This window comes from Sapajus apella, unplaced genomic scaffold (genome assembly GCF_009761245.1).
Source record: "Sapajus apella isolate SASKATOON/1434 unplaced genomic scaffold, GSC_monkey_1.0 scaffold12, whole genome shotgun sequence".
NCBI lineage: Eukaryota > Metazoa > Chordata > Mammalia > Primates > Cebidae > Sapajus > Sapajus apella.
The window spans coordinates 21,658,655-21,671,086 of NW_022436952.1; the positions used below are offsets into that span (position 1 = coordinate 21,658,655).

Here is a 12,432-nt window from a genome sequence, read left to right on the forward strand (position 1 = left end):
GTGTATTAACATTTTCAGTGCCCAGAAACTTAACTACTTGCTAAGGAAGTCCATTACATCTTAAACAGCTTTGACAGAAATCTCTTTCCTCTACTGAACCAAAATCTGACTTCTTGTAACTTCCACCAATTAGTGGAACCCTTAAGACTTTATAGAGTAAGCCTCTTGATTGTTTGTGGAAGACCTAGCGTGTTCTACTGAGTCTTCATGTCTCACAATGCAGTGTTCTCAGTTGTGCAGCCACTTACCTACTCCTCATCTACGCCTTGTCCTAAACTACCTCCCCCATACACTTTGTACTACCTGATCTAAGCATGATATGGTAAGAGCACAAATCTTCTTATTCCAGTTATCGATGCTTGAAACCTATCGCTCATTACCCGGGAGGGGGTTTGCTCCAGATTGAATCAACCTAGTAGCCATGGTTAAATAGCCATGGTATTGCATGGTCATGCTTTCTCTACTGATAAAGGTATGGCACCTAAAGAGATCACTGCAGAAATGCTTTTTAAAAGTATCTTTACATTGTCACATTTTCAGGAAAGCGTGAGTCATCAGCCTGAGAATCCCAATTCTGCACACTTTCTTGTCATGAGAAGGATTCCCATCTCCTTCTCTACTAGATTAACAAGAATAATTAATATTTGCAGGAACAGACAGTTGGAAAGGTATCCGTATCATCCTCTGATGAGGGCCAGGGGAGTATCCAGGACAGAGTGGCTCCTGTCCCATTTACACAAACCTTAAAGGCATGCTCCAAATCAGATGCATCATCAAAAGCTTGAATAATGATAGTCCCCAGTCTTCGGTCAAGATCTTCTACTTTCTCGTTAAATTCAGAGACACCATTTTCAAAGTCCTGAAGAGACACCATATATTCACATAAGGAAAACATAATTTTCTGAAAGCCAACCCCACTATGCTCCTTACAGCTAACTTTTGTGTTCGAACTGGTTATACCAAAGAATTATTTTAATTTTCTGAAATTCACCATGGCATGACTTAGTTTTTGGCCATGTAGAGTTAGTTACCCTATGATTACAGCATTTTTACCTAGATTCTCCAGGCAAAATGGTGAGGTGAATTAGATGTGAGTTTGGTGTTCTTCCGCCCTTTCCATGCTCCTCCCTTCTGCTTCCTGAAGCCCCTTTTCTCTCACTTAACATCAGCTCTTTTTTTTTTTTTTAAATGGAATCTCGTTCTGTTGCCCAGACTGGAGTGCAGTGGTATAATCTCGACTCACTGTAATTTCTACCTCCCAGGTTCAAATGATTCTCCTGCCTCAGCCTCCCAAGTCCCAATTAGCTGGGACTACAGGCACATGTCACCATGCCTAGCTAATTTTTTATATTTTTAGTAGAGACGGGGTTTCACCATGTTAGCCAGGATGGTCTCGGTCTCCTGGCCTTGTGATCCACCTGCCTTCGTCTCCCAAGGTGTTAGGATTACAGGCGTGAACCACTGCACCCGGCCAACACCAGCTCTTATTACCCTGAAAAGCACTGCAGCAGCAACAGCCTCAGTAATGGGGCTGTCCAACATTACCACCCACTTTCCTTCCCTGCCCAAGTCAGAATTCTATTTTTTCATTGTCAGTGAACTAATCTAGCCATTAGTGGGAAAGAAAGCTAATTAAACTAATACAAACTCTTTATTCTAAATACATCTTAATTGGTTAAGACAGCAACTAGCCTTGTTCTTAAGATTGCCAAATTTAGCAAATAAAACTATGGGGCACTCAGTTAAATTTGAATTTCAGATAAACAAGAATTTTTTTTTTTTTTTAGTATGTCCAAATTAGTGTAGTTTATCTGGCAACCCTAATGTATGTCTCTTAGAATGTAGCAATTTTCAGAGAAATTTTGTTAACTCCAAACTCTAATTCGTGGCATTATTTGTTATTATCACTTTGTAACAGTAGTGCATGTGTGTGTATGTGTGTGAAAGAAAAAAAAAGTAGGAAAACATAGTGTAGTCCTACTTTCTAAACATGATGACACTGTGGTATGTCTCTTTTTAGTTGTTAGTTTTCTCCTTGGGCATAGGATTTTGTTTTATTTTTTATTATGGTAGCAAATACATCGTATACAGGCTGCTTTGCAGTCTACCTTTTTTGGGTGTACTTTTGACTAATGCAATTCTTAGAAGGCAGTATCTTCCTGAGTCTGGCCAACTAAGATTCCCCTGGATGTCTGAAGGTGCTCGGAGCAGATTCCTGCCCTAATTTCTTTCTCCTTTTCCCGCATACACTCTTAACATTCCTTTCTCCAGTCATTCTGCCATTCCTTTTTCTGGGAATTCCATTCTGTTTTCATGCTGAACCTTTTTCTTTTTTTCTTCTGTGGGCGTAGACTCGCAGCTTGCAGCTTTCCTGGGTCTACAGGTGAGACTTGGGCTCTTTGTTCCTGCCCTGGAAAATGCTTCCCTGGCCCTATTCTTATCCTGTGTGTTCTGTTGGCAACCAGGTTCAGATCAGAAACTCCAGGCTATGGCTTCACTTACACCTCTCTAAGCCACTAATAAAATTCTGTCCGGGTGTGCCTGTCCTTCCCTTACAAAAAGCTTCCCTTGCCCAAAGCTTAAAACTGTTTTTCCCGGCAGTTTTATTAAGTTATAAATGACAAATAAAAATTATATATATGTAAGGTATGCAACTTGATGTTTTGATACATGTATACACTGTGAAATGATCACCATAATCAAGCTAATTAACATATTCATCACCTCACACAGTTACCATTTGCTTTTTGTGTGTGTGGTGAGAACACTTAGGATCTACCCTTTTAGTGAATTTTAAGTATGTAATACAGTTTTTTAATTATTATTTTACTATAAGTTCTAGGATACATGTGCAGAACATGCAGGCTTGTTATATAGGTATGCATGTGCTATGGTGGTTTGTTCCACCTATCAACCCGTCATCTAGGTTTTAAGCCCCACCTACATTAGGTATTTGTCCTAACGCTCTCCCTCCCCTTTCCCCCCCACCGCTTGACAGGCCCTGGTGTGTGAGGTATGTGACGTTCCCCTTCCTGTATCTATGTGTTCTCATTGTTCAACTTCCACTTATGAGTGAGAACAATGTAATACAGTATTGTTAACCATCTTTACCATGCTGTACCTTAGAGCTCCAGAAATTCTTCATCATGCATAACCGAATATACTCTTGACCATCACTTTCCATTTCCCTCTCCCCCCCGCCCCTGGCAGCCACCATTCTACTCTGCTTCTATGAGTTTGACTATTTCAGATGCCTCGTATAGGGGAGACCATGCAACATTTGTCTTTCTGGGTCTGGCTTCTTTCACTGAGCTTACAGCTTTTGAAGCTTTTAACTTTTGAAGTTTTTAACTTTTGAAATTTTGAAGCTTATAAATTTTGAAGCCTATAACTTTTGAAGTTTTTAGCCTCCACTGTCACCTCATACCCACCTCAGCATCTCTGAAACCCTGTTGTCATTAGTCTGGAGCAGTTAACCATTGGGAGAGGCCTCCTTGATCTTCTTCTCAACACAAAGAACAATTTGAAATCTTTCTCTTGGCACAAGGAATAATAATTTCTCCCGACCCAAAGAATAATCAGCAAAACCGCTGGGACCACAGAGCCAAAGAAATACACAGGGAAAATGCAAGTCAATACTTAGACCCTACAGGTGAGAGGCATCTGGAACAGAGACGGAGCTGGTCATTTAGACCTTCCAAGCCCTACCGTGCTTTGGAGGTACAGGCAGTCACAGGAGGACCCTGAGAAAAGCCTGTACATCTCTTGAAATTCCTCATGCATTTGCTGGACCTGCTGGCTCAGGGCATTTCCTCTGATGCCACTAAACTCCACCTTGCCCAGTTTTTGGAAATCCAAGGCCGTCTTCAGAACACCCTATGGGGACAATTCACAAAAGAGTTAAAATAATCATCATCATCATAACAACAGTGGATGAGAAGAGTTGGAAACCACGGGGGTGCTGGTTGCTTAGGAAATTGTGAAGTCTGATTAGTTTTGTAACCTTATTATTAGATTGGGTTGGTAAAAATAACTCTTGGTTAAACTCAGTAACAAAGCAAAGAGAAAGAACAGTCAAGTAAAATTCACGCAAACCCAAATAAATATATACATACATAAATAAATGAAATGTATTCTTCCGCCTCGCTATGTCTTTGTAGTCTTTAGTAAATAATAAAATGTAATAATAATAAAAGGATTTATATAATTGGTAGCTTTACTGCTGATTTCTCTAAAATCACTCATTTCAAATGGACCATGTTATCCGGTTTTAGAATGACAGCAATCCTAGAGGATGTTGATGAGAAAGCAGAGCCTCCAAATAGTCCTGAGGACATGCCCAGAGGGTGACATTGGCCTTCTTGGCAACTTCTCTGCCAAGCAAAGACATCTCCTGCAGGGCGACCTTGCTGGGTGTACACAGGATGTTACACCCTGTTGCCAGCTGGATGACAGTGAGTAGTTATTTACCAGCTCTGTGCTGGGCTTCTTCATGTGCTGCAGAATAATAATAACACCTGTAGCATGATCCTGAGTGCTAAGTCAGTTAACTCAAGCCTGGGATTTAGGCCAGGTCTGCACACACAGTAAATACACAGTACCAAGGCACTACCACTGTTGCTGATATTGATGTAACAGTGTCCCAGGTATATTTGGGATCCAATGACAGGTGGATGGCACATCCCAGAAGCCTTGGGGAGGAGCCCCTCCTGAGCCTGCAGAAGCTGCTTCACCACCAGTAGGATGGGAGCTTCCTCCTGAGCATGTCTAACAGGACAGATTGAATTATCTCTTGTGAGTACCTAAAATCACAAAACCTGCAAACCAAGATGTGCTTCCTGTGATGACTTCCAATCTGTATGCATGCCCCTTAGGCAGGAAAGAGGAAGGTCAAAGTTCCCTTTGTGTCATCTGGGCTAACATTTGGTGTGGACTGAGAGAGGGGTCCTCTCTTCTGGAGGTTTAAGAGGTGCACCATGACACTGATGCTGTAAACTCCAGCAGGTCCTGGTACCACTACAGGGAATCTCACTGTCCATGGCTGCTATAGGTGACCCATCAGGCAAGCACAGGTTTCCTGGCTCCTTTCTCCTGCTGGGACGCCAACTCCAGCAGCAGTGACAGAGACACTGAGAAGTAGGGACAATGGCTGGCTTTCCCTGCTTGGCCAGGAGGGTACCCATGCAGACTGGGCACCCACCTAACAAGCCTGTTTTTGCTCAGCTATGTTTATGCCTGGCTGGCAGCAAGCAGTTGAAGTGAGTGAGGAGAGAAGAGGGAAGACACCAGCCAAGGCAGGGGAAGACAGATGCCAAAACCAGTGAGGGACTTTTGCCACTAATGGTGGGAAAAGTGGCAGTCTTTCTTTAAAAATATGTTCAACTTGATGTATTGGGAAGAAAACCGAAATGAATTTTATGGAAATGAAATTGACTTCAATAGTAATTCAAGTCTCTCGTAAAGGGCTTAGTTGTAATCGGTTTTATAGGGAGAGTCATACTTGTGCTGTGAAATGCAACCTTGGTACTCATTCTTCATAATTCTGTGAATGTCAATTTCAATTTTTAGGAAATACTTCCTAACCATTTTAAAAGGCAGATGCATTTTGATATGTTTGATTACATCAGAAACCCAGATGATAATTTTGTTAGACTATGCTATTTTTCAAGGATACTTAAAGCATGGTTGGGGGCAGGGGATGTGACAGGAAGGTGTTTCATCTTCAATTTAAATATCCTAGGTATTAGGATATTTATTTAATGATTCTATTTAATTTATTTGATATTTATTTAAGTATTCTATTTTTGGAGAAAGTCTGGTCACTTAAAAAGATGGATACTTACATTGTTTTATGTAACTTAATACATACTTGGTGGACAACACATTTGTTTGGGGCTCAATTCAAGGTTTTAGACCTTTTCTTACCCTCCTTTAGAAAGAGATCTACCCATCTAGCTTTCTCCCAAACTCTTCATCCCTTCTTCTGCTTATATGGAGCTCTTATCACACTCTGGAATGATATTATTTGGTGTTATGTTATACTAATTTCTTTTATCTGTCCAGTAAGTTGTAAATGCCCCAAAGATACCTCAGTATTTCCAGTACCTGTAAGGGTCCTTGACCCCGAACACATATTTGTTAAGTGAAGGAATATATGCTCTTTGTTCTTTGACTTAGCTATAGAACGTCCAGGAAAAAAAAAAAAAAAAAAAAAAAAAGCAACAAGGTGATAGAGGAGCTAGGAACCCTAACCTTTGAAGAACAGTTGGTGGAAAAAAAAAAAACAGACAAGAGAAGATTATAAAGAAGGGCATTTTGGTGTCCACAGGACCATTGTCAAATGCAAGGGGGAACCTTCCCTGGTGCTATATTGAAGGCAGAATGACGGCAAATGAGTGAACGGGGCAAAGAAGCAGCTGTGACCTCACCATATAGATTGAACTTATTACATTGCTGATATGGATCATCTTGGCCTAAAAAATGGCCATTTCCTGTGATTTCACTTAATAAAACACAACAATCTAATGCTGTAGAATGGACTATGAAGAGAGGGAGTGAGCTCTCCATCACTGAAAGGGTTTCAATAAGTTTGAATTGGAGGCATAGTAGAAAAGGTTCCTGAAGCAGGTGGGAAATTGTCTTACAACTATAGACACCAGATTTATTGCACTGACCATGGCTGTATCTTTGATTGGCCTTTAAATCTTTGATTTAAGAATCAAAATAATTTTAAGCTCTTTTCATTGTTTATTTAAAAGTTCTCACAAAACAGATAAAAGGCAATTTAAACCAGTAAGAGGTTTAAAAGATATTTTTTAAATATCTATTTTTATTAATCACAGTAGTAAACATGAAATTCATGTTAGACACAGGCCAAAATATCCACTTCAGAGATATGACATATGGCACTGTGGAAAGCGCCTAGGATCTAGAGCCAAAAAAACTCCTGAGTTGACACAGTCCTGGTTCTATCATTTACTTGCTATGTGGCTTAAATAGCAAGACACTTAACTTTTCTTTTTCTCTCTCCCTTTTTTTTTTTTTTTTTTTTTTCTTTTTGAGATCAAGTCTTGCTCTGTCACCAGGCTGGAGTGCAGTGGCAGGATCTCAGCTCACCGCAACAGCCGTCTCCTGGGTTCAAGTGATTCTCCTGCCTCAGCCTCCCAAGTAGCTGGGACTACAGGCACGCACCACCATGCCCAGCTGATTTTTATATTTTGCGTAGAGATGGGGTTTCACCATGTTGGCCAGGATGGTCTCGATCTCTTGACCTTGTGATCCTCCCACCTCAGCCTCCCAAAGTGCTGAGATTACAGGGGTGAGTCATCGCACCTGGCCAAGACACCTAACTTTTCTAAGCTTCACTTCCCTAACCTGTAGATAGGAACGGTAACCCTTAAGTTGCCGTGGGGTTACCAAGTTTATGGGAAGTTCCCTGTAGGACTTCAATAAAAGGCAGCCACTATTATTAACCATGATCAGACTGATGTCATTAGATCAGGTTAATGGATATTATATGTGTAACGGTGTATCTAGGGGACACTTGCATGCTTCTTTCAAGACAGAACAAGGAGCACTGGGGTCCCAGGCAGCTTCCTGGGCTGATCAGGTTCTATTCTTATGAAAAAACAGTGCAACACTTAATGGTGGTGGTGGGTGGGAAGATGTGGGGAGGATTCAATCTGTGCAATCTGTGCTCTGGCCCCTGAGATGAAGAATCAAAATCAGGAGTAAAAGCAAGACCTTTCAATGACAACCCCATTCTTGAAGGAGAAGCCACACCTCCCATCTTAAAAGGAAAACCTTGGGAATTCATTAAGGGAGAGCACAAAGCAGGCATTCATAGATGAAAATCTCAAAAGGTCATTTGGAAAAAGACTGTTTTCTTTACCTTCCGACTGCCACCAACCTGATGGTCTCCTATGTGACCACATATTCAACCCGGACTAAAAGGGAAGCCGCCCAATTAGGCTCAGAATGAAAGGAGGCTGGAGAGTGCCTGGAGATGGCAGAAAGAGCAAAAGGAAACACGGTGAGGATATCGGTCAGCTTATTACCTATCTGCCTGCTAATCACTTCACATAAAGCCTCAGCAGGAAATCATTTTGTCTCCAAGTGAATCACAGCTTTACTGCAGTTTTATAATAAAGGAAATGAGAGATCTCTCCAAGGTGCTTACTGCATTGTTTGGAGGGAAGAGGCTGCAGGCAGAAACTCAAACAGGGATCTGTAGAATCTACATACAACTCTATGACACAAAATTGAACTTGGTGTGTGTGTGAGCACTGAGACATTGAGCAGGAAGGCAGGATGAAAGAAGGAATCAAGAGGCAACCCAACAACTCTTTTTCTCTTCGATTTATGATGGTTCATTCAAATTGCAAAGATTTTATTTACTTCCGGGATTTTCTTAGTAAGTCATAAAGTCAAATAAGATCCTTTCATGGGATGGGAATTATAATTTTACCCGAGTAACTTATTTAGATATAAAGACCTAGAAATCATATGGCAAAAATTGAGCATACAAAAGTAGAACAGAGTATGTAAGGGCAGAATAAAACCACAAAACCAGTTTGGGATCCTCAAACCAGGACAGTGGGAGGAAAGAAAGAGGAAAGGACGGAAGGAGGGAAACAGACCTTTACAACTCCCTGGAAGATATCAGAGTTTGGTGCAAAGACAGTACTTCGAACCATCCATCCCCCTGGGTACAAATCTCAGCTAAACCTCTCCAACCTATATAACTGTGGGTGAGTTAATTTATGTATCAGATTTAGTTATGCTCATTTGTTAAAGAAAAGATACTGATACCCGGTTCTTAAGATGATTGCATGGACACAGGTTCTGTCATGGGACAGATTCTTGAAACATGTTAGTTTTTTTATTTTTCTATTCCTCATTCTTTGCCCCACAAGGGTTAGATCTCTAAGAGGCTAGTCGTATCATGGGTGTGATAAGAAGGCAGAGGAAGATGGTGGTATCCTGAAAATGCGATTACTCCACTTACTGCAGACACTGAAAACTACTCAGCAACGTATACCCCTTCTTCCAAGCCACCCCCACTTCTGGCATTTAGCAGGCACCCACACAGGAAGACTGGATCTGCACAACGATATGCTTTTGTGCAAAAAGAGTGAAAGAATAAAAAGGCAACTCACATCAGAGGAATGAAATTTAGGAGAATTGTGGGGATTAAAAACCAGCCCTTCACACTATAACCCTTGATGTGAGCATGCAGAGAGATAAACACGTTGGTGTCACTTCATTAACCTGGTTTCGTGTATTTTTTAATTACAGCTACCATCATCTCAGTGGCCATAGATTGTATTAGGATAGAAGATGAATAAGGCTAAGTTCATGCTAAGTTTTACTGGAGAGAGGCAGATTAATCTCATTTCAAACAGGCATTGATCACGGAGATACACGGAATGTTAACTAAAGGTACATGAAATATGCCAGAGGACAGTCGATAGTCCTGTGTTCCACTGCACAGACAGGAGGGAAGAGCTGGGGGAGGAGGAAGATAGCAAAGGGCAAGGGCGCTGCATCTAGGCAGATGTTTGGGAGATGAAAAATAAAAGGGGAGGAAATAGGAGGAACGGGGGCAAGGAGCAGCTGTGGCAAGAAGAAAAAGCATGGAAATTCAGGACCAACGAAGAGGTCAGGGAAGTTAGAAAACAGAGAAAGAGAAAAAAGTGAAAGGGGGACCAAGTAAAAAGAGGAGGAAGAATTAGAGACAGGGAAGGAGCAGGAAACACAGTCAGGAAAAGAGATGGAGCAGCTGGGCACAGGAGCAAAGAAGCTGACCAGAGCAAAGGACAGAACAAGACTCAAGAGAAGAAGCGGCAGTAAGGCAGGGAGCTTGGTGACATTCACGTCATCCTCTAAGTAAACGGGGGCAACTACTTTTTATGCATCTGTGCCCGTGATTCAGAAAGCAGCAGCAACAGCCTGATAAAGGACTTATTGTGAGGGTAATGACTCTAGGGAGGCTGGTGGCCATCGCTGCTTATATTTACTGAATATACCCTGCAGATCAGGCACCCTGATGTTAGAATAGCTGTCTATATGCAAAATCAAATCATTAGCATGTGTGCACAGGGCCTGAGGGCCCTGTCTGGGAGTCATTTCAGAGCCATGCTCTGCTGCCATTCATTCCCAGGGCCATCTGCAGGGCTGGAGCACCTGCGAGTGTGGCTGCTGCAAAGCAGTGATGGTGATTCGGTCTTTGTGGCTGGTCCAGGCCAGGCATGGGTTTGGGCTGGAGTGTCCCTCACCTCTCAGTAAACAGCAGCAAAGGAATTGATGGTGGATATGAGAGGAATACAGAGTGCAGGAGGAGGAGGGGACAGACTGTGCGTCCACTGTGATGGAAACAGCAGAGGGAAAAAGAAGCATTTAGGATAAAGCTAGATAATCAATTATTTATAGTGTCTGTGATCCTGACGAAGGGTTTAAGGGGTGCCTTTCATAAGATCCATCTTCTGGCTTTCTTTCTCACACATTTTCTCTGTCTTTATGCTCTTCTCATCTTTGTTTTCCCTGGGAAATCCCTACTCCAGTTTCACAACTGATTTCCTCTTATGCTCCCCACTTTTTGTCAAAGTCCTGCTGGGTGAGAGACTCCTCTTTCTTGCTTGTAGTAACACGTCAATCTCACTTTTATGATGGCATTCAGTATATCCCACTTTCCTGATTCTGTGTCTTTCCCCCGATCTCCTCCTTTAGCCTGTCTTCCTTCTGCAGTGGCTGCAGGTCCACCAGCTTCTTACAAGCAAACCACATTTGGGACCTTTGTATCTCAGTCCCTAGCTCTGTGCCTGGCACATGGTAATGCTGAATCAATACTTTTTGAACTGGTAACAGATCCAATCTTATGTTCTCCTGTCCTTGTCCTCTCGTGGTTTGCTTTGTTCATCACGGCTTCTTCCTAGCATCTCTCTCTTCCCTCCAAAACTGCTCAAGATAGCTGGGAATGGCCGGGCACAGTGGCTTATGTGCATAATCCCAGCACTTTGGGGGGGTCGAGGTGGGTGGATTATGAGGTCAGGAGATCGAGACCATCCTGGCCAACATGGTGAAACCCTATCTCTACTAAAAATACAACAAAAAAATTGCAGGCGTGGTGGTGTGTGCCTGTAGTCCTAGCTACTCAGAGGCTGAGGCAGGAGAATCACTTGAACCCAGGAGGTAGAGATTGCAGTGAGCTGAGATTGGGCCACTGCACTCTAGCCTGGGCAACAGAGTGAGACTCTGCCTCAAAGAAAAAAAAAAAAAAAAGATAGATGGGAATATGATTCTCATTCCTTCTCTGTTCCTCTGGCTCTTGTCTTAATCTTAAACTCAACCCTGAATTTCTCAAATCAGTTTTAAGTTTGTCTTTCATTTTATTAGGCCCATTACCCTCTCTTCCAAGCCCAATCAGTAAACAGATAGCTGTAAAATGTTGAGAGACCTGTTAAACATAGTAAGTTTTGAGAACTGAAACAAAAGAAAAAGTATGCCTTCTCATTCTAGTATTTCAACTAACATCCATATTTATTTTTAAATAATTGAGAGAAAGACATAACTTTGAACAAAATTCATGTTTCTTTTGCACAGGGACTCATTAGATTTGGACTTTTGGGAGCTGCCTTGAAGACAGGAGAGTGGAGGAGGGGAAGTTCAAAGCACTAGCTTTGTGGGAGTGGCCAGCCTAATAAAGATTTGCTCAGTGTCATTCTGCATACTGTACTTTCTTTTCTTTTCTTTGTATGTGTGTGTGTGTGTGTGATGGAGTCTTGCTCTGTTGCCCACGCTGGAGTGCAGTGGCGTGATCTCAGGGCAACATTTACCTCTTCGGTTCAAGCGATTCTCCTGCCTCAGCCTCTTGAGTAGCTGGGATTACAGATGCACACCACCATGCCTAGCAAATTTTTGTATTTTTAGTAGAGACGTGGTTTCACCATGTTGGTCAGGCTGGTCTCGAACTCCTGACCTTGTGATCCTCTCCCTTCAGCCTCCCAAAGTGCTGCAATTACAGGTGTGAGCCACTGTGCCTGGCCCTGCATACTGTATTTTCTAGGCAGAATTTATTTGAAACTCAGTTTAAAGGCTATGGGGAATTTGCAAACCTCTTGAATTACTTCATTGATTCCTCGGGCCTTCTTCCTAAATGGGTCTGTGATCAGAATTTTCTAAACTTCTACTAGAACCGCCATTATGTGATATGATGATCAATCCAAATAACAGCTATTTATTAAAACTTTTTATTTTTTTTGAGATAAGGTCTGGCTTTGTCACCCAGACTGGAGTGCAGTGGCACAATTTTGGCTCACTGTGACCTCTGCCTCCCAGGCTGAAGCCATCCTCCCATCCCCAGTCTCCCGAGTAGCTGGGACTACAGGCACACACACCACATACCTATTTTTTTTTTTTTTAAATTTCTGGTAT

The 12,432-nt window shown here is 42.1% G+C and overlaps 1 protein-coding gene across 4 annotated transcripts in view; it reads right to left on the reverse strand.

Annotated features, from left to right (window-relative positions):
- Window positions 1-12,432, reverse strand: part of DNAH9 (dynein axonemal heavy chain 9) — a 361,130-nt gene that overhangs the window by 332,338 nt on the left and 16,360 nt on the right. For all 4 annotated transcript variants that reach the window (XM_032280243.1, XM_032280245.1, XM_032280244.1 and 1 more), the window contains exons 7-8: window positions 3,709-3,876; window positions 743-859 (exon numbers count right to left, since the gene is read on the reverse strand). In XM_032280243.1, the coding sequence (XP_032136134.1) occupies window positions 743-859; window positions 3,709-3,876 (285 nt within the window). The remainder of the gene's footprint in view (window positions 1-742; window positions 860-3,708; window positions 3,877-12,432) is intronic.